The following is a 26486-nucleotide window of genomic DNA, read 5'->3' as shown; positions in this document are numbered from 1 at the left end:
TACAGAGCCATTCCAACCACTGTACATGCCAGTGACTGTTGGACATTCCTTTTTATATGGGCCAATACATCTGACACTGAATTAACTTGTTCAGGAAACTGGGCAGTCGAGGTGCCAAGGGGCATTCAATGGCAATATGTCCAAAATCAAGAAGAATCAGTTTATGTACAGTAAAGTCACATCATAGTACCATGTAATTAAAAGGAGGGATCTTATAGAATAACGATCCGATAGAAGCGCTTATCATCAAAAATAGCCATGGTTTAAACATCTACTATCCTTCATGGTTGAAGAATTGACTGCAATGTTATTTACAGAACCTAATCTAATATGGAGTGTAAGAGCACCTCTATTCTCTCCCCATGTTGTGCTCAGCTTATGGCAGACCCCAATTTCTGATTTACACAACATTTTTCACACAAAGTGGCACAAAGCCACTCTGAAAGATGCTACAGTTGTAGTGCCTATACCATATTTTTTTTAAATCTTTCCATAATATTGCATTTGAAATGATCCCTCTTTTATGAATTCCTCAAGATTTACCTACCACAAGGGTACAATTATGCAAAACAAGAACTGGATCTTTTAACTAGCTGATGGAGAAATGGAAGGTCATGGCTGGGAAAGGAAGACTAGCCATCACAGATAGTGACTGAATTAGGAACATTCCTTTACAGACAAAACATATGCCAAGTAATGGGATATATTTACATGGACGATTCACACAAAAATAAGAGCTTGATATGTTCATTTATTTTATTATTGTTGTATTGCACAATGAATGTTTTAAATTTTAATTTGCCTCATCACTTTGTAATTACACCCTGGAATGCAGAAACATAGATATGCCCATAAGGGAAGCAGTGGAAACAACATATTTGGATTTTCAAAAGGCACCACATGTTCAGCTCCTTATTAAGAAAAGAGCCAATGATGTTGGAGGTGGTATTTAGCATGGATGGAGAATTGGCTAACAATTACAAAAGAGAGTTGATAGTGGTAGGAGTTGAGACGAATGAGAGGTAACCTTATTGAAACATTCATGATTCTTAGAGGGCTTAACAGGATAGATCCCAGAAAGGTGTTCCCTCAATGGGCGGCACGGTGGCACAGTGGTTAGCACTGCTGCCTCACAGCGCCTGAGACCCGGGTTCAATTCCCGACTCAGGCGACTGACTGTGTGGAATTTGCACGTTCTCCCCGTGTCTGCGTGGGTTTCCTCCGGGTGCTCCGGTTTCCTCCCACAGTCCGAAGATGTGCGGGTCAGGTGAATTGGCCATGCTAAATTGCCCGTAGTGTTAGGTAAGGGATAAATGTAGGGGTATGGGTGGGATGCGCTTCGACGGGTCGGTGTGGACTTGTTGGGCCGAAGGGCCTGTTTCCACACTGTAAGTAATCTAATCTAATCTAATCAATGTGGGAATGTCTAGGACCAGGGGACACAATTTCAAATTGAGAGTGCGCACTTAGTCTTAGAAATGTATAGCACAAAAACAGACCCTTTGGACCAATTCATCCATATTGACCAGATATTCCAAATTAATCTAGTCCCATTTGCCAGCATTTTAAATGTTGTAATCTACCAGCCTCCACCACTTTCTCTGGCAGTTCATTCCATACATGCACCACCCAGTGCGAAAAAGTAGCCTTTTAGGTCCTTTTTAAATCTTTCCCCTCTCACCCTAAACCTATGCTCTCTAGTTATGCACTCCCCAACTCCAGGGAAAAGACCTTTTCTATTTACCTTATCCATGCTCTTCATGAACACAGCCCCAGCTTATTCAGCCTCTCCCTATAGCTGAAGACAAAGATGAGGAGGAACTTTTTCTGTCAGAGGATAGTAAATCATTGGAATTCTTTGCTGTAGAGGCTGAATCGATATGTGGAAAAGGGAATTGAGGATTATCAGTTCAGCCATGATCCTGGTGAATGGCACAGCAGACTTGACAGGCTGAAAGGCCTACTGCTGCTCCTGTGTCTTATGGTCTTACACACATGGAGCTTCAGTGCATGTTGTAAAATTACTAATTTTACAAAATGCACTGGAAGTTCCATGTGTGTAAGGCCTTAATTACTAATTTTACAAAAAAAAGTTGGGTGTGGACATTGAAGCCAAAGCCAGCATTTGTTGTGTATACCCAATTCTTGATGTGTGAGGCTTGAGGCCTTTCAAAAAGGCAATTCAGAGTCAACTACATTGTTATGGATCTGAAGTAACACATAGGCTAGACCAGGTAAGGATAGAAGATTTCCTTTCCTAAAGGACATTAGTAAACCAGATGGATTTTTAAACACAATCAATGGTAGTTTGATGGCACCATTACTGAGAATTAGCTTTTAAATCTCAGATTGAAGTCTGGAAGAAAGCAGCACATGCAGTCTACGAAGGTCTCAATTTGCATTGCCACAGAAAATTTCTGTGCGGCAACATTTATATTTCCTGTATCTCCAGAACAAATTTAAAATTTGTCTTAGAAATCAAACTGCTTGGAAAAATTCTTAGTTGTGGTATTGTTGGCCATTACTGTAAGTGATGTGAGTAACTTGAGGTTGGCATTGTGCCCATTCTGCTCAATATTTAAACAAACAATAATATATTCCTAAATGAGAGGCACGCATTTATATATTGTCATTAATGAGCATATTACTTCTCAAGCACTGTACAACCAAAGAAGAACCTTTTCAAGAATAGTCATTGTGACAATGTAGGAAAATTGACAGCTAATCTGTAAACTGCAAACTTCTCATTAACCACAAAGTGACATGACCAGATAATCAGTTTCTGTCATACTCGCTAATGGATAAGTATTGGACAGGAAAGTTGCGACAATTCCTTATTCTCTTCAAAATGACATCACAGTATCTTTTTGACACAACATACTCGACTGTGCAACTAGGTGTCTAACGCCTAATCTAAAAGTCAGCCTTCTCAAACAATACATCATACTCTTCATACTATAACAGCGTTAGTTGTGATTTATGCTCAAATCCTAAAAGGGGACTTCAACCGACATTTCAAGACCTGATCTTCTTATCGGCAACTTTCCCTGTAATTTGTTTTGGTTCTGCATGGACCTCCGAGGTCTATGTGTGCCAGTGACTTTTGGAAACAGAAACTATGCATTGGAATGCTCATCAGCTTGCACAGAGCTTCTGAGCAGCCATGTGGCTTAAAGGGAATATTGCTTACAGAGCTGTAATTCAACTGCCTTGTGACCTGGGACAAGCATATCTTTAACATGTTATTTGCCAAATAAATAATTCTAAAAGATTTGATCTGTTCACCTAGGTTCCCTGATGTTTCAACTTCACTTGTGAGATCCATACAGAGGCAACAAGTTCTGGAGTCAGAAATCAATCCATCCACATGCCATTCAGTGCGTACAGACCATCTGAGCAGCTATGGAGCTTAGAAGGGATATTGCTGTTCACACATATGAAAAGAATCTTACCATTAATCTGAAAAGTTAGTAGATGTATTAACCCTGAATTCAAAATTTTTTGTGATCCCTTGAAAAATCCATTGCTTTTCACAATCGTAAGTGGAAAGTTTCATCTGGCTGGAGGATCTCGAGCGAGGTGACACAGTCTCCATATAAAGGATAAGTCAGATTGGGAGAAGATTCTTCACACAGTGCATGTTTAGAATTCTCTACCCATAGGCTTGTTGAAACTTGGTCAGTGATTTTGTTCAAGGCAGCAATCTATAAATTTCTAGTTCCTTATGACATCACGAGATATGGGGATTGCAGAGTTAAGGACATTGAGGTAATGATCAGCTGTGATCGAGAATGATGGTGCAAGTTCATGGGGCTGAATGGCCTACTCCTGCTCCTATATTTCTATGTTCAGTCTATGGTTTCATTCAGCTGGCACTGGGCCAAGTTTTAAGAATCACTGACTGGTATTAAAAACAGTTTTTCAATTACATTGCTATTGCTGGGTCCAGCTGAGATTCGACAACCATAAGTCATTGGTCCTCTCAACATTATATCACGAAACCAAAGCACAAATGCACAACCACTGGATTAAAATTGAGTACATTGACCAGTGTCAACTTCAATTATGTGTTCTATCATTAATCTTGGGTTTTGTCTGGATAAGAGCATTTTATGCTTGGGTATGGTGTAAGTTTGTTACTAGTTTCAATACAAGAAACAATTTAAAAAAGGTGCAGTTCCTGTAGCACGACACTGTCACCAGGTTTACGTGCATATACGTAAGACAGTATAGAAATGGTCAACAAAGCATAGTTGATAGGTGCAAAGAAGCAAAAAAAAGTCTGAAAATATTTTCTGAAAACACCTATTCAGAAAACCAGAAGTTAATACCCAGTATATTAGATCACTTGGCTCAATTCCACCAACTCACCCATTTGAAGTTCTGGGATTGTCTCCACCAATGACCAGTCTGGGCTAAATCCACAGTGGGATTTATCCATGAGATTGTCCAGAACCTGCTTGACTGTTTGTCTTTCATCGACCATCATTGTTTTGGAGCTCTCATCAGACATGTGGACCCGTATCACCAGCTGCAAGATATGATCAAACAATTTGTCAGGCAGATGGACTTTCTACTTCATTATACATCAGTGCTTCTGATCAAATTCCCTCTAAGAAAATTGTGCGGTCCTGTAGTGGTACTAATACTTTAAACTCAATTTCAGGGCAGCAGTCTAATATCTAGCCACGGCACACTTTAACACAGAAATGAACATTTATTATTTAACATATATTTTTGAATTAAAACACAATATTGAAAGGTTGAAAGTGACAAAACTTTACGCCGAACCCTCAGTAAATATGGCAACATCTGAGCTTTCATATTCAATGAACACTTTCCTCAAATTTCGTAATTCATCATTCCAAATATTCTTAAATGATCAAGATATGGGTATCATTTTTCAGGCTGTACATTTAGACAGAATTCATACTGTCAGTCAAAACTCTACATAGTCATTTGAAATACTACATTTATGGAGTAGGAGCATCCCAATGTTTTCTGTTGCCTGTAGGAGTGTAGATGAGATCACCATCTCTCTTCCCATCCCCCAGATATCAGACCAAGAACTTGTTGATACAGTTGCCATGGATTGTCATGTATATTGTGGAGTATTTCTTTTACTCTGGTAAATATCATCAACAGTTTAGTTCATAATGACTGTCTGAGGTTGTAGTCTCAGACTGAGGTGAAGAAATGGAGTATAAATAGAAGATCTTCCTAAAATACAAGGCACCAGTCATATCACACCTGGAATACAGTCACTAGTTTACTAAAGTAAAGATATTACTGGCATTATGCACAGTGCATAGAGGATACACTAGGTGGATTCTGGGTATAGCGGAATTTTCTCATGAGGAACAGTTGAGTTGATTGGGCTTATTTTCATTGGAGTTGATAAGATTGAGAGGAGACCATATTGAAACATTCTTCGGGGGCTTGATAGGGTAGATGCCGAGATTTGGTTCCTCTTGTGGTCGAGGCTGGGCTCAGAGGCCATAACCTCAGTGTAGGGGGTCACCCACTTAAGACCGAGATGAGGAGGGATTTCTTTTCTCAGAGAGTAGGAATTCTGTGGAATTCTTTACTGCAAAGGGCTTTTAAGGCTGAGACAGATGGATTCTTAATCAGTAATGGAATCAAGGGTAATAGGGATAAGGCAGGAAAGTGCACTTCAGGATTATCAGATCACCCACGGTCTCATTGAATGGTGCAGCAGACTCGATGGACCGAATGGCCCGCTTATGTTCCTATGTCTTAATGCTATGACTGGGAAACTGATGGGCAAATTATGTTTGCAGAAGCGCTTTGAGCAAACTGCTGTTCAGATCGTAGATTTTCTGTGGCTCTGTAACAGAAGCTGATTGATTTTCAATTCAGACAGTGGTGCACCCTGCAGAGTATATTCAGCATTAGAGTGTTTGAAGCTCAACATTTTCCAGGGAAAAGCAGCTCATTCTTACTGACGTACCATCACACCTTATTGAATACATGTTTAAAATTCATTCCCTCCTCTACTGACATCCACTGACAGCAGGGTGTACCACCTCCAAGTTGCACTATAGCAACTCACCAAGGAACTCAAAGCACCTTCTAATCCTGTGGTGTCTAATATCTGGAACAATGGCAGTAGATGCAAGAGAATGCACAACCTACAGGCTCCTCTATAAACACATTCCATCCCAATACTATGCTAATAGGACAGATTAGAGCTGAAAATATGTTGCTGGAAAAGCGCAGCAGGTCAGGCAGTATCCAAGGAACAGGAGATTCGACGTTTCGGGCATAAGCCCTTCTTCAGGAATGAGGAAAGTGTGTCCAGCAGGCTAAGATAAAAGGTAGGGAGGAGGGACTTGGGGGGAGGGGCGATGGAGATGCGATAGGTGGGAGATCAAGGTGAGTTTGATAGGCCAGAGTGGGGTGGGGGGCGGAGAGGTCAGGAAGAAGATTGCAGGTTAGGAAGGCGGTGCTGAGTTCGAGGGATTTGACTGAGACAAGGTGGGGGGAGGGGAAATGAGGAAATAGGACAGATTAAGCCATTTGTCCAATCGAGTCTGTTCTGCCAATTGATCATGGGTGACATGTTTTTTAACCCATTCTCCTGGCTTCTCCTCAATCTTTGTTCTGCTTACTAGTAAAGAACCTATCTATCTAACAAACACACTCAATGACTTGGCCTCCACAAACCTGTGTGTCAATGAGTTCCAGAGATTCACCAACCTCTGTCTGAAGAAATTATCCTGATCTCATTTCTAAAAGGTCATCCCTTCACTCTGAGGCTGTGCCCTCAGGTCCTAATCTTTTCTAGATCTTCTCCACATCCACATTCTGTCTCTCAATGAGATACCCCTCATCCTTCTAAACTCCGGAGTACAGACCCAGTCTTCAAATCGCTCCTCATTTAACAAGCCATTCTTCAGACCATTCTTGTGAATTTCTTCTGGACCCCCTCCAAGGCCAGCACGTCTTTCCTTAGATACAGGGATAAAACTTGTTTACAATATTCCAACAGCCTTTTACAGCCTCAGCAATAAGTGTCTGCTCTTGTATTCTGGCTCTCTTGAAATAAATGCTAACATCACATTTGCCTTCCTAACTGCCAAATGAACCTGTATATTAACCTTAAGAAAATTCTGAATTAGGATTCCCAAGTCCCTTCATGCTTTACAGATTTCTGATGCCTTTCCTCATTTAGAAAATAGTTTGTACCTCTATCCTTCCAACCTAAGTACATATCCTCACACTTTCCAATACTGTATTCCATCTGCCACTTATTTGTTCACTCTCCTAGCCTGCCCAACTCCTTCTGCAGCTTCCTTAACATTACTTGGCCCTCCATCTATTTTGGATCATCTGCAAACTTATCAACAATGCCCCCAGCTTCTTCAACCAGATGGTTATTATACAGCAGGTACAGTAGTGGTCCCAACAATGACCGCTGTGGAACTCCACTAATCACACCTAGGGGTAGGTGGTGGTGGTGGAGTGGTAATTTCACTAGACTAGCAATCCCAAACTCCAGGCTAATGATCTAAGGTCAGGATTCAAATTCCATAATGGCAAGTGGTCAAATTTGAATCCAAATCAAAAAATGTGGAATTAATAAGTTACTAAATGATGGCCATGTAACCATTCAGCACAGCTAGCCCATTTTCACTGACTTATGGTCACTAATATCACCTTTTCTTTTTCCCTGGCAAACTATCATCCCTTCATTTGCCTAATGTTGTTCTCTCTTTTGCTGGGCTCCATCTCCGCCTATCATTTTCTCTTCCCCACCATCCTTGACTCCAGCACTGGTACCACTTTTTCCTAGCTATTACCAGTTGTGAAGAAGAGTTCGTGGACAAAACGTTAACCATTTTTCTCTCCACAGATGCTGCCAGATCTGCTGACTTTGTCTAGCAGTTTCTGTTTTTTCATCTTGCAACCATTGTTCATTGTTGTTAAAAAGCCAGCTGGTTCACTAATATCCTTTAGGAAAGGAAATCTGACATACTTGTCTGGTTTGGTGTATGTGACTCCAGACCCACAGCAACGTTGTTGACTGCCCCTTAAATGTCCCTAGAAAACTAGTCCCATCAAGTGCCAATTAAGGGTGAGCAATAAATACTGGCCCAGCCAGAGACACCCACACTCCATGAACGAAAACAAATATATTGAAATTTCTTCACTGACTTTGTTTGAAGAATCATGGAACTCTTTACTTAACAGCGGTGTCGATATAGCTGCACCACACTGACCAACTTTTCAAACAGTAGCTCAACATCACTTTCAAAGAGTAAACAGGGGTGAGTAAGAGATACTTTGACAGTAACATATACATTACATGCAAATTCCAGAATCAGATGTGAATCAGTCCTTACCTTTTTGATTTGTGCCTCTTTGATCTTTTCCAATGCCACCCTGATTTTTTCTGCCTTCTGCCTGGCAGCCTGCTCCTCCTGTAGAGACATATTGAGGAAAGGAAGATGAATCAGGAGACCATAATGAACCATGGAAACACACCTTCCAGACACAGCAAGGCAGAAGGGGAAGCAGCTTCCTCTGACCAACTACTACTGTGCAGTGAGCTCAGGGCACATTTTAAAATCACCATCCCCAAGTTTTGCAGCATCACACAGGAAATTTAATTAGATGTTACCAAAGAATGAGCTTCTCCCATATATCCTGCACTACATCTATTTTTAACATCTTTAATGCAATAAAATTAGCTGGGGAAAGAAAACAATCACATCAACAGAATTTTGGAAAGGGTGTCTCTTTGCTTTACATAATCTCTCTAGGGAACGAACTGCATTTGCTGTTAAGCAGACTATTTACTTCCAATATTGCATTCAAGACAGCAATAACCTAACATTAACACATTTGGCTTCGTTAATCGTTGAAAAATGTAATGGAAAACATTTAAAATGGGCAAACAAACTGGTTAAAAGGATAAACTCAATTTCAGTTGTCATCCTTTTTCCAAATACTTGTCCATGAAAATCATCCTTTACAACAGGTTATATCAGTTTACCTGCATGTTTCAGTACAGCATGAAGTGATAACCTGACAAAGCTTCAGTTTAAACAAGCTGTGTTGTGCGAACTGAAAGCAACAGCTGGGATAATTCAGGGATATACTACCATAAACATAATCCCATGCCACAAAAGACTCTATTGCTAACATGACAATAGCTTCAGCACTATTAGCTGAGAACCTAATTAAACAAAGAGCATAAAAGCACCTCAGCATCAGGTCCCTGTGCTTTTAGAGAAACGATCAATTCATCCCACCTCTCTTGAATTTTACATATATATTTAAAGACAAGTATTGTGCATTATCACCTGCCAGTTAGATAATATCAGCAGGTGCAGACACTTAGGAATAAAGTAGGATTTTTATTATTCTGACTTTATAAACTGTCAACTTTGTTCAATATCCCTGCCTGAGACCAGGGGCCTCTTGAGGGTGGGTGAGGGGGATGGGGTTCCAAGCTTCAATCTCAAAGGGAATTAATTGATGTGCATCAACAAGCTTTTGCATTGAACCATAATCAGAACTAGAAGGCTAAATATAGATATAGTAATCCATACTTGTGCACTATCTACAAACTATGACAGCCCTTACTTTAGGTGCTCAAATAAAAAGTCGTTCCTGACCATCTAGTTTGCTAGTTATATGCAAGGCCCTTTCTTCCCTTGAGGCATACATCCGAAAGGGACAGCCCAGTAGCTGCACTACGAGTAGACCTAGGAGGAGCCAGCCCAGTGCTTAAAGAATAGGCGAGAGAGAGATTAAGGGGAAAGAGAAAGAGGAAATCCAGTCAACATTTAAAACAAGTTCAAAACTTCCCTGAAACCAACACAATGCCAGTTAATACTGCATATTTACAATATACACTTCAGATTTCACATTCACCAGAATCAAATACTCAGTTTGTTGAGTTAAGAGATCGTACCTGTGAAAAAGGGATCATGTGTAATAAATCCTCCATCATGAATTTGTTTGCTGCTCTTCTCCCCTTTACTGCTGAAGGCACAGAGTCTTGCTAGGGTACATTTTTAGTGCTATCAGTTGATCCCAAATTTCATGCAATACTATTCAATATGATCAGTAGCAAATTCTTTGGCCATGGAGTGTATCATTACTGAGTGTGCTGTTCATTGGATTTCCATACTCCCTGGGAAGAGAGAATGTCTTTGGGCAGTGAGCTCACTGACCACAAGGCTAATTTTAACAACACTGCCATTCAGCTGAGATTAATGAACTCAACACAATAAGAATTAGCCATGCGAGGCTCATGTGGTGCAGTAGTAGTGCCCCTACCCACTTACTGGGTGACCCAGGTTCAAGTCCCACCTGCTCCAGTGATGTGTAATAACATTTCTGAGCATGTTGACTTGGGGAAAATAGGTTACATGCACTTACAGGAGCCCTTTTGTGGCGGAGGAAGAAGAATTAGCCATGTGGGGCTCATGTGGTATAGTGGTAATGTCCCTAACCCTGGACTGAGAGAACTGGGTTCAAGTCCCACCTGCTCCAGAGGTATGCAGAATCATCCTTGAACAGGTTGCTTAGAAAAATAGGGTTAAATTGAAAAAAAAATTGGCAATGTGGGGCTTGTGGGGTAAAGCGGTCCTGTCTTTATCTCTCAACTAGGAGTCTTGAATTCAAGTCCCACCTTCTCTAGAGTGTGTAATAATATCCCTGAAATAGAGGATTAGGAAAATATCCCAAAGGGAAACGTTTAATAAAAACTAGTCATGTTTGCACAAGTCACTAATTTCTTTAACTAATCAACTGGAGAATCCACCCTCCTATCTTTTGAATTTGATCTTTCTTTAAAAAAAAAGAGAGATTCAGAAACAGAAGGAACATGTTTCCTGTGATGATTTGGTTAGATTGTCATGAAGTTGACCTAAGCCAGGGTGGTATTTTTAAAAAATTCATTTAAGGGATGTTGCATCACAGGATAGGCCAGCAAATTATTGTCAATCCTAATTTCCGAAATTTGGTTTGGACAATAAGGTCAAAAATGTCTACCCAAAAATTGATGCCTTATCCTCAAATGAGGAAAATTCGACATGGAGATCTCTTCACAGCATATAACATCCAACAACTTGCAAACATTAGTAAGTCAAACAGCTGGTGCAAATGCACAGCTAACTACACTACCAAAGTCTAATACTACATTATGAGCCTCTGCCCAAATTTAGCTGCAGATGATGGAGACACAGGACACAGAATCAGAATCAATCTCAACCAAAAAAAAATCCAGGCGCCCAGTTAACATGCTGCTGAGTTCCCAGAAAGAATTATTGCAACCTGAAAATGCCAGTCTCACTTTCTTTCCAAGGAATTTCAGCAAGCCCTTCTTAGTCAGCAGACTTATCAGGCAGGCAAACCCTCAGAATGGTCTTGCCTCCATCTACAATACGTGTACATGAATTTGCAGGCTTTTTTATTCCAGCATTTCCTATAAAGGGGAGATGGTGATATAATGGTTATGTCATTGAACAAGATTTGGAAGTGCCAATGTTGAACTGGGGTGTACAAAGTTAAAAATCATAATACCAGGTTTTTGACCAATGGGTTTATTTGGAAGCACTAACTTTTGAAGCGCTGCTCGTTTATCAGGTAGTTGTCCACCTGCTGAAGGAACAGCGCTCCAAAAGCTGGTGCTTCCAAATAAACCGGTTGGACTATTATCTGGTGTTGTGTGATTTTTAATGTCATTGAACAAATAATCCAGGGTTCAGGCTAATGGCCTGGAGACAGGAGTTCAAATCTCACTGCAGCAGCTGGTAAAATTTGAATTCTATTAATGAGCCTGGAATATATAGTTTAGTAATAGTTTTGCGAAACTATCAAATGTAAAAGAAACTCATCTCATTCACTGAAATCTACCATCTTCACCAGTCTGGCCAGATATGTAGTTCTCAACCCACTTAAATCAACTCTTAAAATGACCATCTAAAATGGTGTAGCAAGCAAAATGTGTAGAAAGCTGCTCAGTTCAAGGCCAATTTGGAATGGCCAACAAATGCTGGTCTTACAAGCAATGCCCATATCCCATGAATTTAAAAAAAATTGTACTCTTTAATTTATATTGCCTCTCCTTATTTTTCAATGAACCACTTCACAACTCTGCATTAAATTTCACCTGCCATTTCTGTGAAATCTGTGAACTCCCTTTTCAAAAGTGCTACCAACATCCTTTTATTGCAAATATAGTAAATTGTAAGGTTTTGTTTGCTTAACTCTGATGGGCAAACCTCCTGGGATTGATCAAGTCTTAGGAAGGTATTCAAATTTCTCCCAAGGGCAGTTCTTAGCAGGGAGGGCTCTGGCAGTGCACTTCTAATCATTTGAGGCTATGATCTATTGAAAGTATTCCATCCTTGCCAGAAAAGATGACTACAGATGCTGGTTTCTCATGAAGTAAATAAAACTGACATGGGCCAAGTGCAGTCAGAATAGTCAACCTTAGTTAAGCCTTTAAATGATAGCTATACAAAGAGGATTCCAGTATGAGAAGACTTGCCAATTCTGACCCCCCCCCACCCACACTACTTCTTAGCTACTAGAATTATATATGGGTTTAATGACAAGCCCCAAATGGTCTACAGACCAGCTTGATGTACAAATGGGGAGAGCTCTACTGACTTATTGGATAGTTTGCACCAGCAATTTTTCTTCAAGTCTTCTCCTGTTTTAAATTCTCCATGTGTCAAATTCCCAATCTCAGCCAGTCAGAATTTCCTCTCCTTGTTCCTTTCACCTTCCTGGAAGGAAAATGCCTTGGAGGCTCCTCTCAACAACAAACAGCTGCTCAAGAATAAAGGGGACTCAAGATGAAACAACAAGGAAATGCCGAAAAAAATGTAAGTTTCCTTATGTTTCAAACTGTTCAGTTCAGTTCCTCAAATTTGTCAGATAATGAAGCACTCTGTACTGACAGACATTTAAGGTTGGGTTGACAAGTGGCAAGAAATATTTGAATCATATTGCGGTGAACAATGACAACCTCCAAAAAAAAAGTCTTAACATCTTCTGCTAACACTCAGCGCCATTATTATCATCAAATCTCCCCTCCATTCTGGGATCATAGAGCATAGAACATTTCAGCACAGTACATGTCCTTTGGCCTTCGATGTTGCACCAACCTGTGGAACCAATCTGAAATATATCTATCCTACACTATTCTATTTTCATCCATATGTTTATCCAATGACCATTTAAATGCCCTTAAAGCTGGCAAGTCTATTACAGTTGCAGGCAATGCATTCCATGGCCCTACTACTCCCGGAGTAAAGAAACTACCTGACATCTGCCCTATATCTATCACTCCTCAATTTAAAGCAATGTCCCCTTGTGCGAGCAATCACCATATAAGGAGAAAGGCTCTCACTGTCCACCCAATCTAATCCTCCGAATATCTTCTATGTCTCAATTAGGTCACCTCTCAATCATCTTCTCTCTAAGAAAAACAGCCTAGAGTCCCTCAGGCTTTTCTCATATGACCTTCCCTCCATACCACGCAACATCCTAGTAAATCTCCTCTGAACCCTTTCCAAAGCTTCCACATTCTTCCTATAATGCGGTGACCAGAACTGTATGCAATACTCCAAATCCAGCCGCACCAAAGTTTTGTATAGTTGCAGCGTAACCTCATGGCTCCAAAACACAATCCCTCTACCAATAAAAGCTAACACACTATGTTTTCTTAACAACCCCATAAACTTGGGTGGCAACTTTCAGGAATCTATATAAATGGACACTGAGATCTCTCTGCTCATCCACACTACCAAGAATCTTATCATTAGCCCACTACTCTTTATTCACTTTGGAAGGACAAATGGGAATCACCTCACACTTTTCTGCATTAAACTGCATTTGCCACCTCTCAGTCCAGCATTCAGGATCAACATTCAGGCTGGGGCTCCTGCAGCAAGTAAATCACTGCACTCCCCAAAACATGTCCTTCACATACAAGAAACAGGTCAAGCACGTGATGGAACATTCCCCATCTGCCTGCATTAGTGCAGATCCAACAATGCTCAAGCAGCTCAATATCATCCAAGTCAAAGCAGCCCACGAGTGCCACCCTACACTCCATCCTAAAAGCTCACTCCCACCAGGGCCAAAGCAGTCATTAATGCTAAGATATATTTCAGTAACTGACAAATGTTTATTTGACAGCACTTTCTCAACCTGTAACCTTTACGATCTAAAAAAACAGGGCAGCTGATAAAGGCATACGTCATCACTTCTATGTTTCCCTCCAACTCTCACATTATCCTGACTTGGAAAAAAGATTGCCTTTTTGTCATCATTGCTTGGTCAAAATACTGAAAGGCTACTTTCAAAGCACTGTAAGACCCACCTTCACTACATGGACTACATCGGTGCAGGAAGACCGCTCGTGACCATATTTTCAAGGGCAATTAGTTCTGAGCAATAATCGTCCGTCTTCACAGCAGTGTCATTCCATAAAGAAAGCCAAAATTTATAAAACCTCATTCATATTCCCACAAAGTATTTTTCATTCATATGCTCCGTAATACATTCCAATAACTAAGCGAATTAATGGTTGGATTGTTCCAATTCTAGCTAGTATGATAGTTGCCCAATAAGCTGCTAAGGGCATAGTTGTTTCTGCTGACCAGATCTATTAACTAACCTCAACACATATCTCTAATTGGCAGAGTTTTCAAACCAATTTTTAGTTGCTTTGGATATTATTCTGAGGTCAGCATACAAGTTCTAGACCTTGATGTTTGCGTGGTAATCAAATAAGCCACCAAGCATAAGACACTACTGCAAGACAAACAGAAAAGCAGAGCCCACTTACCAATGAGTTACCTTTTACCAACAGATTCAAGAGCATATGCAGAAGCGTGGGAATAATTTACTGACTGCCATCTTGCTCAAGGAATGGCCTGTGTGCAGTGCAGAGGGGAGAAGGGAACCTTAAGAGGTAGGAGAAAATTGTACAAAATTTGGGAAAAGAACAAAAATATTTTTTAACTAAATAATGGTTTCTCTTCATGTAACATGGAATTCCTCTGGCTGTTTTGCCTTCAACCAGTTTCCTGATATAATTTACATCATTCCATTTGCCATCTTCTGAAATAACGGAGTATTGCCACAGTGCCCACAGGCACTGGCCATTCTCTGGCATGTCATCTCAAATGGCCATTTGTGAACTGTTAGCTGCACCCAGTGTTCTCACCTGATCTTCCCCACACACAAGCCTTCAGACTGACCTTTCAAACTCCTTATTCGAGACAACTCATGAGATTTGCTCTTTCAACTGAGATTAACCAAATTATTACACATCAGGAATCAAACTTAGGCCACTGGGGAAGTATAGCCAAGTTCACAACAGTGAATAAATATTTTAATCTTACAAGGCCAACAATGAAGATATGTCAGCCTGATCTGGGCTTTGTCTGAATCTGAACCATAACTTGGAATCAATCAAAATTTATCTGTGCAGACAAATCATAGTGGCCTCCCACCAAGAACTTCACAAGAAGTGACAGAGTAGAATGATCCAAGGTATGGAATCACAAAATTGAGTTTAACTTGATGTCATTACAGGTTCAACTGAGGCCATATTACTGAGCTCATGCAGAGATGTTGTGGAATTTTAGTGTGGGACTAACTTTAGAAAACATTTCAGTTGTCAGATATTTGCTCGGCAGGACTCCATCTGGTTTACAAATTTTGCAGCCAGTGAAGCTTTGGTTTAACATCATAACTGTGTTTTAAGAGCTGGAAAACTCACTGCGAATCAAATTTGTCCAGTGCTCAAGTTTTAGAAGCTTTCAAGGGATCAAGAAGTTGGAGCTTTGCCAAGTTGTGTTTTGTTGATTGTTAATATTCACAAATAAACCATTCAGTTAAATATAATTACAACTCAAATGCTGCAGGAAATATTGTTAGGATATTGCTTTTTTTATCCAGGCAAGTTGCATGTTGCCTTTTTCTTAGTAAATTAACATTCAATACATATTGCCAGAATGAAAGTAATTGGAAAAACTGAGCAAAACTCCTCTTCCAAGTTATCCAGGAAGTGCTCGGAGAGGTTGACAAGGGATAGCATGCAGGCATTAGTCACGCTGACATGCAGATATCTGTTTAAATACAAGTTTTTGAAAAGTACAAATACAAACAAAAGCTCAAAACAAAGCCTATTTTGTCCATTCATTTTTAGGGAAAGAGATGGGTCACAAGCAGAGAGAGTTAACAAACAAGCCAATTACTGGAAGAGACACAGGAGTACAGCTGAGTATAACCAGTCCTAGCAGTTTGGTCAATATACTGCAATGGATTGAGAAAACTGGAAATCAAAAAGATTCCTTGATATATAAATATTAACGAGGATATGGGATTGGCAACAAGTCACAGGGTTACTCATTCTACCTACAAGGTTTCATCACATGCAGGTTGGAAGATACGCTTCACCTTGGTCAGCAAATGAGAAGGTTTCCCAGCTATGTTTCTCAAAATGATTGACGTTTCCCTGTCCAGATAGGAATGCTTGGTGCAGGAAATAAAGAAAAAGAGAAATAAATCAGTGCAGTGATAAAATAAAGTTGAAGTGTGCAAGCATAGGATTAAAAAAAAAGCAACCTAATCATATTGGAAAAGCAATTCAGCAGTAAACCACTTTTCTTTCAGGGAATAACAAATTCATGTATATTCCTCAAAGATTACATATATTCAAACATACATCCAAACAGAACAATATACAATGATAGAGTACCATGCCTATCTCCAGTGCAAGTTTCAAATCAGCTTCACATTTGGTCACAGAAATACTTTGAGATCAATCAGACAGGATAATTGCTGAGTGTGGAATTCAGTCAAGCTGACTAGATAAACCCCAGCTCACACTGCCAGTCCATTGCCAGTTTTTAACTATTGGCTCCCTATCACTTTAAAGGTATCAGGATTACTATCACAAGCCCCTGGTTGTAAGTAAATAGAATGGAAATGAAGATTTGGTAGCTCTTCATGAATTTTGCAAACATCCTGGTGACAGGAATTTTGAGCTGGGGAATGGACGAACTCAATTTTAGTTACCTATCGCTAGCAAACACTGAGATAACAGGTGCAGGTCAGATTTTTCATAGCATAAAGTTTCTTTAATAAGGTGTGCAGCAGCATGGCAGTTATTACAGCAGACTAATAATAGAGAACTGGCCAGCAGTTCAAATCCCATTGTGGTAATTTGAGAATCTAAACTCAGTTTCCCTTTTAAAAAGTCAGTACACTCAACCTTGAAGCTGGCAGATTGTTACAAAAAAACCCAACAGTTTCACTGATTTCTACACCCAAGGAAACCCGCCATCCTTACCTGCTCTGGTCTGTATTTGACTTCAATCCAAGAGCCTCACCTTCTGAAGTTGCTGAGCAGGTCAGTCAGTTATATGAAAGAATTACCAGCAGCTCAATAGCAATGTCCAGTAATACCATCTTCTCAGGTCAAAACAAAACCCCACCCTTACCCAACAATAGCTATTATTCCAGAATCTAAAACATTTCCATTCCTCACATCAGTTATCCTGTAACCTTGCATTAAGATTGCTAGCTTACTATCACATTTGGTATAAGTGTTTAGGTTTTTTTTTAAAAAAGTCTCCTTGGGCAGTCCTATACAGTACCTAGCCTCAGTGACAGGAAATATCATTTAGTCCAGTCTCAGGTCACAATGAAGCAGAAATAAATTCATTGCAGCAATAAATTGGAGCAATTTCAGAAACATTTCAGTTTTCTAAAGAAAAGTTGCAATTTAATTTGAAAATGTAAATTGGTAGATACCATGCCAGCTTTCATTCCCTTTATAGGTCAACTGGTAAGGTTAACATCTAATCAAGACAAAGGAAACTCAGGTTTGATCTCTTTTCTATTTGGAGTTATTTGACTCCAGCTGAAGAGCTCCAATTGGCCTCAACACATTTACAAATGAACAATTACCACTTCAACAAGGTATAGAGAATCTGTGACAATTCATTCTTTGTCTGCCTTGGCCAGGCTATTTACAGAAGACACCACACAAAGATAGGATGATCATTTCAAAATGCAGTTGCCATCTAACTCCTTAAATCCAGTTCAGCTGCAAGACTGACGTCTCTGGCAATGATGCACAAAGTTTCCTATCGGTTTGGAATACAAAACCACAACAAGGGGAAGTTAAATTCATCCAAGAAATAACAATACACAAACTATAGGCTGTCAAGACAATACTTGAACATATTCACACAAATCAGCCATTTATTTCCCTTTCATACCTCTGAAACCCTTTACAGCTACAAACAACTCCTTCTGTAGCCGAACAAATTCACCATTTCTTTTATTTTCAACAATGTTCATAAATAGAATCCCTCAACTTTGCAGACTTTATGTTTAATCACGTCTGAAGAAATATGCACATCCCTATCGAACTCTCTTACTCATCCAATCACTCACTACGCCACTCCCACCTCTCCCAAACAACTTATCGCTGTTCCAAAATAAAATGCATCTGCCACCTATATGACTTTCTGCGCTGTTCCTGTTTGCAGTGCTCCCAATTGGAAGACACCCTAATGAGTTTCTCACATCTAACTTCCAGATCATTTTACAATAACTTGGAACAAGGGGGCGGCACGGTGGCACAGTGGTTAGCACTACTGCCTCACAGCGCCTGAGACCCGGTTTCAATTCCCATCTCAGGCGACTGACTGTGTGGAGTTTGCACGTTCTCCCCCTGTCTGCGTGGATTTCCTCCAGGTGCTCCGGTTTCCTCCCACAGTCACAAAGATGTGCGGGTCAGGTGAATTGGCCATGCTAAATTGCCCGTAGTGTTAGGTAAGGGGTAAATGTAGGGGTCTGGGTGGGTTGCGCTTCGGCTGGCCGGTATGGACTTGTTGGGCCGAAGGGCCTGTTTCCACACTAAGTAATCTAATCAAAGATTTCACAGACCAGATCACACCACCAGCCCACTAATTACAACTCAAAATGAAGAAAACGTCTTTGCTTTCTGCCCAAATTATCTTTCTATTCATGATAATTTTCCTGCTAACACAATGTTTTAATTTGTATAAGTCTCTAAGTGGTTCTTCTTAAATTGCACAACCATTCATTTTCACTAATTAATTTGATCAAATGCGATCTGCCCTTTATAAATTCATACTGATTATTCCTGACTTAGCATGGTTTAAGCATACACTAGTTTCAAGCTGCAATGTGGGCGTGACAATGTTATCCACAATCCACCAGAGATTAACTATCTATTATTTCCAGCTTCAGTCCCTTTCCCTGCTCTTGAACACTAATGCAACATTCATTGCCAAATAGATAATTTCCCATCTTGATGCCTGAAAGATTGCTTAATGAATGTTCACTTCTTTATTCAGGGTGGGTCATCATCAGAGGACTTTCTTATTTACATTCCTATTAATTTCAATTGCTTTGTTTCAAATAATTGTCTACAATGGGGCTCTTCCAATATCTTCTGAGATACATTCAAGTTTCACTTTCAACTTCTGCTAAAAGCTAAGGCAAAGTAGAGCATCTCCAACAGCTCCTCATTCTCACGTAGAAGAAAGTTCCTTTTGTGTTTAAAGGTATCCCAGTCCTCCTTCAAATGATTCTTTTATTTATTTATCCCTTCATATTGGCTGTTAATCACTTCTCCTCTTACTTCCTATATTAACATTTATCACTCAAAATCATGGTATCCCTGTCTGCTTTTAGAGATTCCCCTTCTTCCTCAGTTAACATCCCTAACAGATGAACGTTAGACTTTTCTTTGGATGATACCATTTCTTTTTTTACCCAGGACTTCAAAACTCTGCAACTACCTTCTTCATTCTTCCCCTAGGCCCTTTCATAAATGCCCAGGCAGCATTCGAATATATCCCTTTTAAAGTTAGCTTCTCACTTCTCCCTACTTTTTCTCGGTATGATGATGTTTTGTAACCATGGGCCTTGGTCCCTCACTAAAACTTCTTCAAACAAATACATTTTGTCCAAGTTCTGACTTAGTAGAAAATGAACTGAACCTCCGTTCTCTCGGCCCAAAGCTTCACTGACTGTTTGTGCTTTGCATAACTACAAACATATTCCAAAACAGTACTCCCAGCCCGGTAGATTCTATCACTAAGTATATTAAAGGCTGCACAGAATTCAACAATTCCAACCAAAAAAGTTCAAGGATTGATCCTGACTGACACTTCACTTTGAAGTATTCTTGGGCCAGGTAAACAGATCAAACGAGTAAGCATTCCCAGTAATGATAATTACCTAGAGATATCATGCTGCTTCGATTAGTCCAAATCTCCTAGCAAGACTTTTACCTTCCACCCTCAATAAACTTGAGGTAATACAAAGCCTTGTGGCCCATATTCTAACTCACACCAAGTCCACCATACCCATTATTGGTGCACAAAGATCTCCATTTGCTCTTGGTCCACTAACATGAAACTTTAAAAAGACGTTCATGTTCAAATCCCGACAGTATCTTTCACTTCCACATTAAGTGGGGGGTCTTGATAGACGTGCTTAAGATTATGAGGGGCATGGATTCAGTGGATAGAAACCAGCTATCCTCCACAGTTGTAGGGTCAAGAACAAGGATGCACACTTTTAACGTGAAATGCAGATGTTTAAGAAGGCATTTGACCCATTTTATTTTCACCCAAAGGGTACTGGGGGTCAGGAATTCACAGGGGTATTGAGGTGGGTACTTGGATAAAAACTTGAAGCATCAAAACATTCAATGCTGTAGGCTTATTGCAGATGTGGAGAGAGAAGGGATGGCTTAGTGGTATTATCACTGGACTATTAATCCAGAGACCAAGATCATGTTCTAGGCACCAGGTTTCGAATCCTGCCATAGCAGATGGTGGATTTTCAATTCAATAGTTTAAAAAAATCTGGAATTAAGTGTCTAATGATGACCATGAATTCACTGTCGATTGTCAGGAAAAACTGGTTCACTAATGTCCTTTTGGAAAAAGTTTCCTTTACGGAAGGAAACTACCATCCTTACTTGGCCTGGCCTAGCCTACATGTGACTCCAGACCCACAGCAATGTGGTTTACTCTGGGCAATTAGAGATGGACAACAAATGATGCCCTTATTCCTTGAACAAATAAAGAAAAACAGTGGACAAAGTGTAGCTAGTGGTATATTTTTGGTAGTACAGGCTCAATGTGCTGAGGGACCTCTTTGGTACTGTATAATTCTATGATAAGTAAACTTAATTTGACCTAAATTCTCTTCTCCTCACTCATCCAATCCAAGAACTCAAACTTAAACTGGCCTTTTGTGACATGTACATTTTCCCTTTCCTTAAGATGCTTCTCAAAGACTATGTTTTAATTAAGCTTTCAGTCATAGACTCATATAGTCAGAGTCATCCAACATAGAAACAGACCCTTTGTGTTTGATGACGCTGGCTATGAGTCAGAATGAAAAATGTGGTGCTGGAAAAACACAGCAGGCCAGGCAGCATCCGAGGTGCAGAAGAATCGACGTTTCGGGCATAAGTCCTGAAGAAGGGCTTATGCCCGAAACGTCGATTCTCCTGCTCCTCGGATGCTGCCTGGCCTATTGTGTTTTTCCAGCACCACATTTTTCAACTCTGGTAATCCAGCATCTGCAGTCCTCACTTTCTCCTATGAGTCAGAATGTCCAACCAGGTTTCCCAAATTAAACTAGTCACATTTGCCTGCACTTGGCTCATATCTCTCTAAATATTTCCTTTTCATGTTCCAAATGTCTTTAAAATGTTGCACTGTACCTGCCTTGACCACTTCATTCCATGTAAGCACCATACTGTGTGAAAAAGTTGCCCCTCAGGTCCCTTTCAAATCTTTCCCCTCTCACCTTAAATCTATGCTCGCTAGTTTTGAATTGCCCTACCCTAGAGAAAAGGCCTTCACTATTTACCTTTCCTATGCCTCACGATTTAATAAACCTTTATACGGTCACCTCAACCTCCTACTCTCCAAAGAGAAAAGTCACAGCTTTTTGATTAGTATAGATTCCCTACAGTGCGGAAACAGGCCGTGGCCCAACAAGTCCACACCGACCCTCCAAAGAGTAACCCACCCAGACCCATTCCCCTACATTTCCCCCTTCACCTAACACTACGGGCAATTTAGCATGGCCAATTCAACCTAACCTGCACATTTTTGGACTGTGGGAGGAAACCGGAGAACCTGGAGGAAACCCACGCAGAACTGAACCCTGGTCTCTGGCGCTGTGAGGCAGCAGTGCTAACTACTGTGCCACTGTGCCACCCATAACTCAAACCCTCCAGTCCTGGTAACATCTTGTAAATCTTTTTTGTACCCTTTACAATTTACTAACATCTTTCCTATAGCATGGCAACCAGAATTATATGCAGTGGCCTCGCCATTGCCCCGTGCAGCCACAACATCCCGACCCACATCCTATACTCAGTGCTCTAACCAATGAAGTCAAGCTGCCAACAGCCTTCTTCACCACCTTTTCTATCTGCAACACCACTTTCAAGAAACTATATACCTGAACTCCTCAGTTTCTCTGACAATACTCTACAGGGCCCTATTGTTAACTGTGCAAGTCCTACTCTGGGTTGACTTATGAAAATGCAATACCTCACATTTATCTAAATTAAACTTCATCTGCTATTTCTTGGCCCTTTGACCAGCTGATCAAGATCCCTTTGAACTTATCGACTGTCCACTATAGCATGAATTTTGATATCATCTGCAAACCTACTAACCGTGCTTTCTATACTTTCATCCAAATAGTTTATATAAATAACAAACAACAATGGACCCTACATTGATCCCTGCAGAACACCGCTGGTTCCAGCCACCTGACAAAATCGTAACTCACTTGGTTCAATGTCACCTTTTGCCCAATTACTTTCCTGCAAACCAATTTGAAATGTTTAATATGGTAAAATATATTTGGATGAAAGTATAGTAAGCAGGGTTAGTAGGTTTGCAGATGCTCTATCAACATAATTTTTTGGATAAAATGTGGAGCTTTTATAGTTTCAAATTTGAAATAGTTAGTTGAAAGTTAGTATGAAGGCATACACATGTAACTTAGTTCTTTTGGCAAGGTTAACTGAGGGGAAGTGTCCCAGATTAACAAGGGCAGGTGCTGTTGTAGCAAAATTAACAGAAAATAGAAAATTGTCCTTCATACGCAAAGAATAAATATAAGCAGCCAATTTTAATTTGTATAAGCATAATGTATTTCTTCAGAGAATTTAAGATATCCCACATCAGAAAAGAATGACAAAAATTTGTTTCATGTTAATAGGTTTCCTTCATGATTGCTGTCGCTTAGCAACAGTGGTGCTTTTCATGACTATTTTGAACTGAATTATCATACAGACCTGGGAGAACAATCTCGACTTACCCTGTCTTTCAAAAGAGACCTTGGGATTTGCTTCAAATTACATCTTTAAATCTCAATGGTAATAAAAATGGAACATATACTGTGTCAACTGAGATGTTTTGTTTGCTCTGCAATGTTTATAAAAATATTAATTCACAGATTCAGGATTGGATTGTGTATTTTTAAAAATTTATTCACATTGCAACACCAACATGTAGTAATTTTGGTAACAGTACCATTGCTCCCTGACACAGTAAACTAATCAGTTAATGCTCTGCAGTAAAATTGGAAAGACATTCTCCATCTGCTAAAATGCTCACTTCGAGTCAGAGATGTACAGCACAGAAACAGACCCTTTGGTCCAACTTGTCCATGCCAACCAGATATCCCAACCCAATCTAGTCCCATTTGCTGGTACTTGGCCCATACCCCTCTAAACTGTTCCTATTCATATACCCATTCAAATGCCTTTTCAATATTGAGATTGTACCAGCGTCCACCACTTCCTCTGGCAGCTCATTCCATACACGTAATATGCTCTGCATGAAAAGTCTGCCCCTTAGGTGCCTTTTACATCTTCCCCCTCTCACCCTGGACCTATGCCCTCTAGTTCTGGACTCCCTCACCCCAGGGAAAATACTTTGTCTATTTATCCTATCTGTGCCTCTCATGATATCATAAACCTCTATAAGGTCACCCCTCACCCTCTTAACTCTCGAGGGAAAGCAACCCCCTGCCTATTCAGCTTCTCCTTATAGCTCAAATCCTCCAACCCTAGCAACATCCTTATAAATCTTTTCTGAAAGATTTCAAGTTTCACAACATCCTCTTAATAGGAAGGAGACCAGAATTGAACACAATATTCCAGAAGTGGCCGAACCAACATCCTGTACAGCTGCAAACTGACCTAACTCCTATACTCAATACTCTGACCAATTAAGGAAAGCATACCAAATGTCTTCTTCACTTCCTGTCTACCATGCAGCTCTACCTTCAAGTAACTATGAACCTGCACTCCAAGATCTCTTTGTTCAGCAACACTCCCTAGGATCTTACCATTAAGTGTATCAGCCCTGCTATGCAGCACCTTGCATTTATCTAAACTCCATCTGCCACCCCTCAGCCCACTGACCCATCTGATCAAGATCCTGTTGTACTGTGAGGTAACCTTCTTCACTGACGACTATACCTCCAATTTTGGTGTCATCTGTAAACTTACTAACCATACCTCCTACATTCACATCCAAATCATTATTGTAAATGATGAAAAATAGTGGACCAGGATCGATCCTTGTGGCACTCCACTGGTCACAGGCCTCCAGTCTGAAAAGCAACCCTCCACCACCACCACCCTCTGTCTTCTACCTTTGAGCCAGTTCTGTATCCAAATGGCTAGTTCTCACTGTATCCCAGAGATCTAACCTTGCTAACCAGTCTCCCATGGGGAACCTTGTCAAACACCTTACTGAACTTCATACAGATCACATCTACTGCTCTGCCCAAATCAATCCTCTTTGTTACTTCTTCAGAAAACTCATCGTGAGACATGATTTCCCATGCAGAAAGTCATGCTGACTATCCCTAATCAGTCTTTGCCTTTCCAAATACACGTAAAACCTGTCCCTCAGGATTCCCTCGGACACTTGCCCACCACAGACGTCAGGCTCACTGGTCTACAGTTTTTTTCCTTACCACCTTTCTTAAACAGTGGCAACCTCCAGTCTTCTGGCACCTCACCTGTGACTATCAATGATACAAATATCTCAGCAAAGGCTCCAATCTCTTCCCTAGCTTCCTACAGAATTCTAGGGTACACCTGATCAGGTCCTGGGAATTTATCCACTTTTATGCATTTCCAAGATATCCAGCATCTCCTCCTCTGTAACATGGATATTTTTCAAGATGTTACCATCTATTTCCCCACATTCTACATCTTCCATGTCCTTCTCCACAGTAAACACTGATGCAAAAAACTCATTTAGTATCTCCCCCATCTTCTGCGACCCACACACGGGATGCCTTGCTGATCTTTGAGGGGCCCTATTCTCTCCCTAGTTACCCTCTTGTCCTAAATGCACCTGTAAAAATCCTTTTGGATTATCCTTAACCCTATTTGCCAAAGTTATCCCATGTCCCCATTTTGCCCTCCTGATTTCTCTTTTAAGTATACTCAACTGCCTTTAAGGGCAGCACGGTGGCTCAGTGTAGCACTGCTGCCTCACAGCACCAGGGTCCAATTCCAGCCTCGAGTGACTGTCTGTGTCATTCTCCCCATGTCTGCGTGGGTTTCCTCCAGGTGCTCCAGTTTCCTCCCACCGTCCAAAGATGTGCAGGTCATGTGAATTGGCCATGCTATATTGTCCCATGGTGTTAGGACAGAGGAAAATGGGTCGGTGTGGATCGGTTGGGCCAAAGGGCCTGTTTCCACACTGTAGGAAATCTGTAGGCAATCTAATCTAAGGATTCTCTCAATCTCTCCTTTCTATATTTGACATATGCTTCCTTCTTTTTCTTAACCAAACCCTCATCCAATATTCACTACATCTACAGCCTTTCCTTTGACCCTAACAGGAATATACTTTCTCTAGACTCTCATCTCATTTCTGAAGGATTCCCATTTTCCAGCCTGTGAAAATCTGCCCCAGTCAGCTTTTGAAAGTTCTTGCCTAATACCATCAAAATTAGCTTTCCTCCAATTTAGCACTTCAACTTTTGGATCTGGTCTATCCTTTTCCATCACTGTTTTAAAACAAATAGAATTATGGTCGCTGGCCCCAAAGTGCCCCCCCCACTGACACCTGAGTCATCTGTCCTGCCTTACTGCCCAAGAGTAGGTCAAGTTTTGCACCTTCTCTTGTAGGTACATCCACATACTGAATCAGAAAATTTTCTTGTAGACACCTAACATTTGGCCTCTGGCCCTCATGCAATTCAATATTCAAGAAAATGTAGTACGGCATACTGAATAAGAATGGAGTTAAAATTAAAACAGACTCACTTGGGTAAGGTGGAACCTTATATTAAAAAGTTTGAATGGACCTAGTACCTTGGTTCTGAACAATGTTACAGCTTCAGTGGCTGAGAGCATTTGATTTTTAGCTTGT

General features: G+C 40.5%; 1 protein-coding gene across 5 annotated transcripts in view; it reads right to left on the bottom strand.

Moving 5' to 3' along the window:
- raph1a (Ras association (RalGDS/AF-6) and pleckstrin homology domains 1a) overlaps positions 1–26486 on the bottom strand; it is a 205729-nt gene that overhangs the window by 42360 nt on the left and 136883 nt on the right. For 3 of the 5 annotated variants that reach the window (XM_060827549.1, XM_060827548.1, XM_060827551.1), the window contains 2 exons: positions 8367–8444; positions 4372–4531 (listed from right to left, as the gene is read on the bottom strand). In XM_060827549.1, the coding sequence (XP_060683532.1) occupies positions 4372–4531; positions 8367–8444 (238 nt within the window). Of the gene's footprint in view, positions 1–4371; positions 4532–8366; positions 8445–16458; positions 16534–26486 lie in introns of all 5 variants that reach the window. The other 2 variants (XM_060827552.1, XM_060827550.1) reach the window with 1 other exon arrangement.

The sequence above is a fragment of the Hemiscyllium ocellatum genome, chromosome 7 (genome assembly GCF_020745735.1).
Source record: "Hemiscyllium ocellatum isolate sHemOce1 chromosome 7, sHemOce1.pat.X.cur, whole genome shotgun sequence".
Classification (NCBI taxonomy): domain Eukaryota; kingdom Metazoa; phylum Chordata; class Chondrichthyes; order Orectolobiformes; family Hemiscylliidae; genus Hemiscyllium; species Hemiscyllium ocellatum.
The sequence above is the reverse complement of the archived record's forward strand: the minus strand, read 5'-3'. Positions and strand labels throughout refer to the sequence as shown.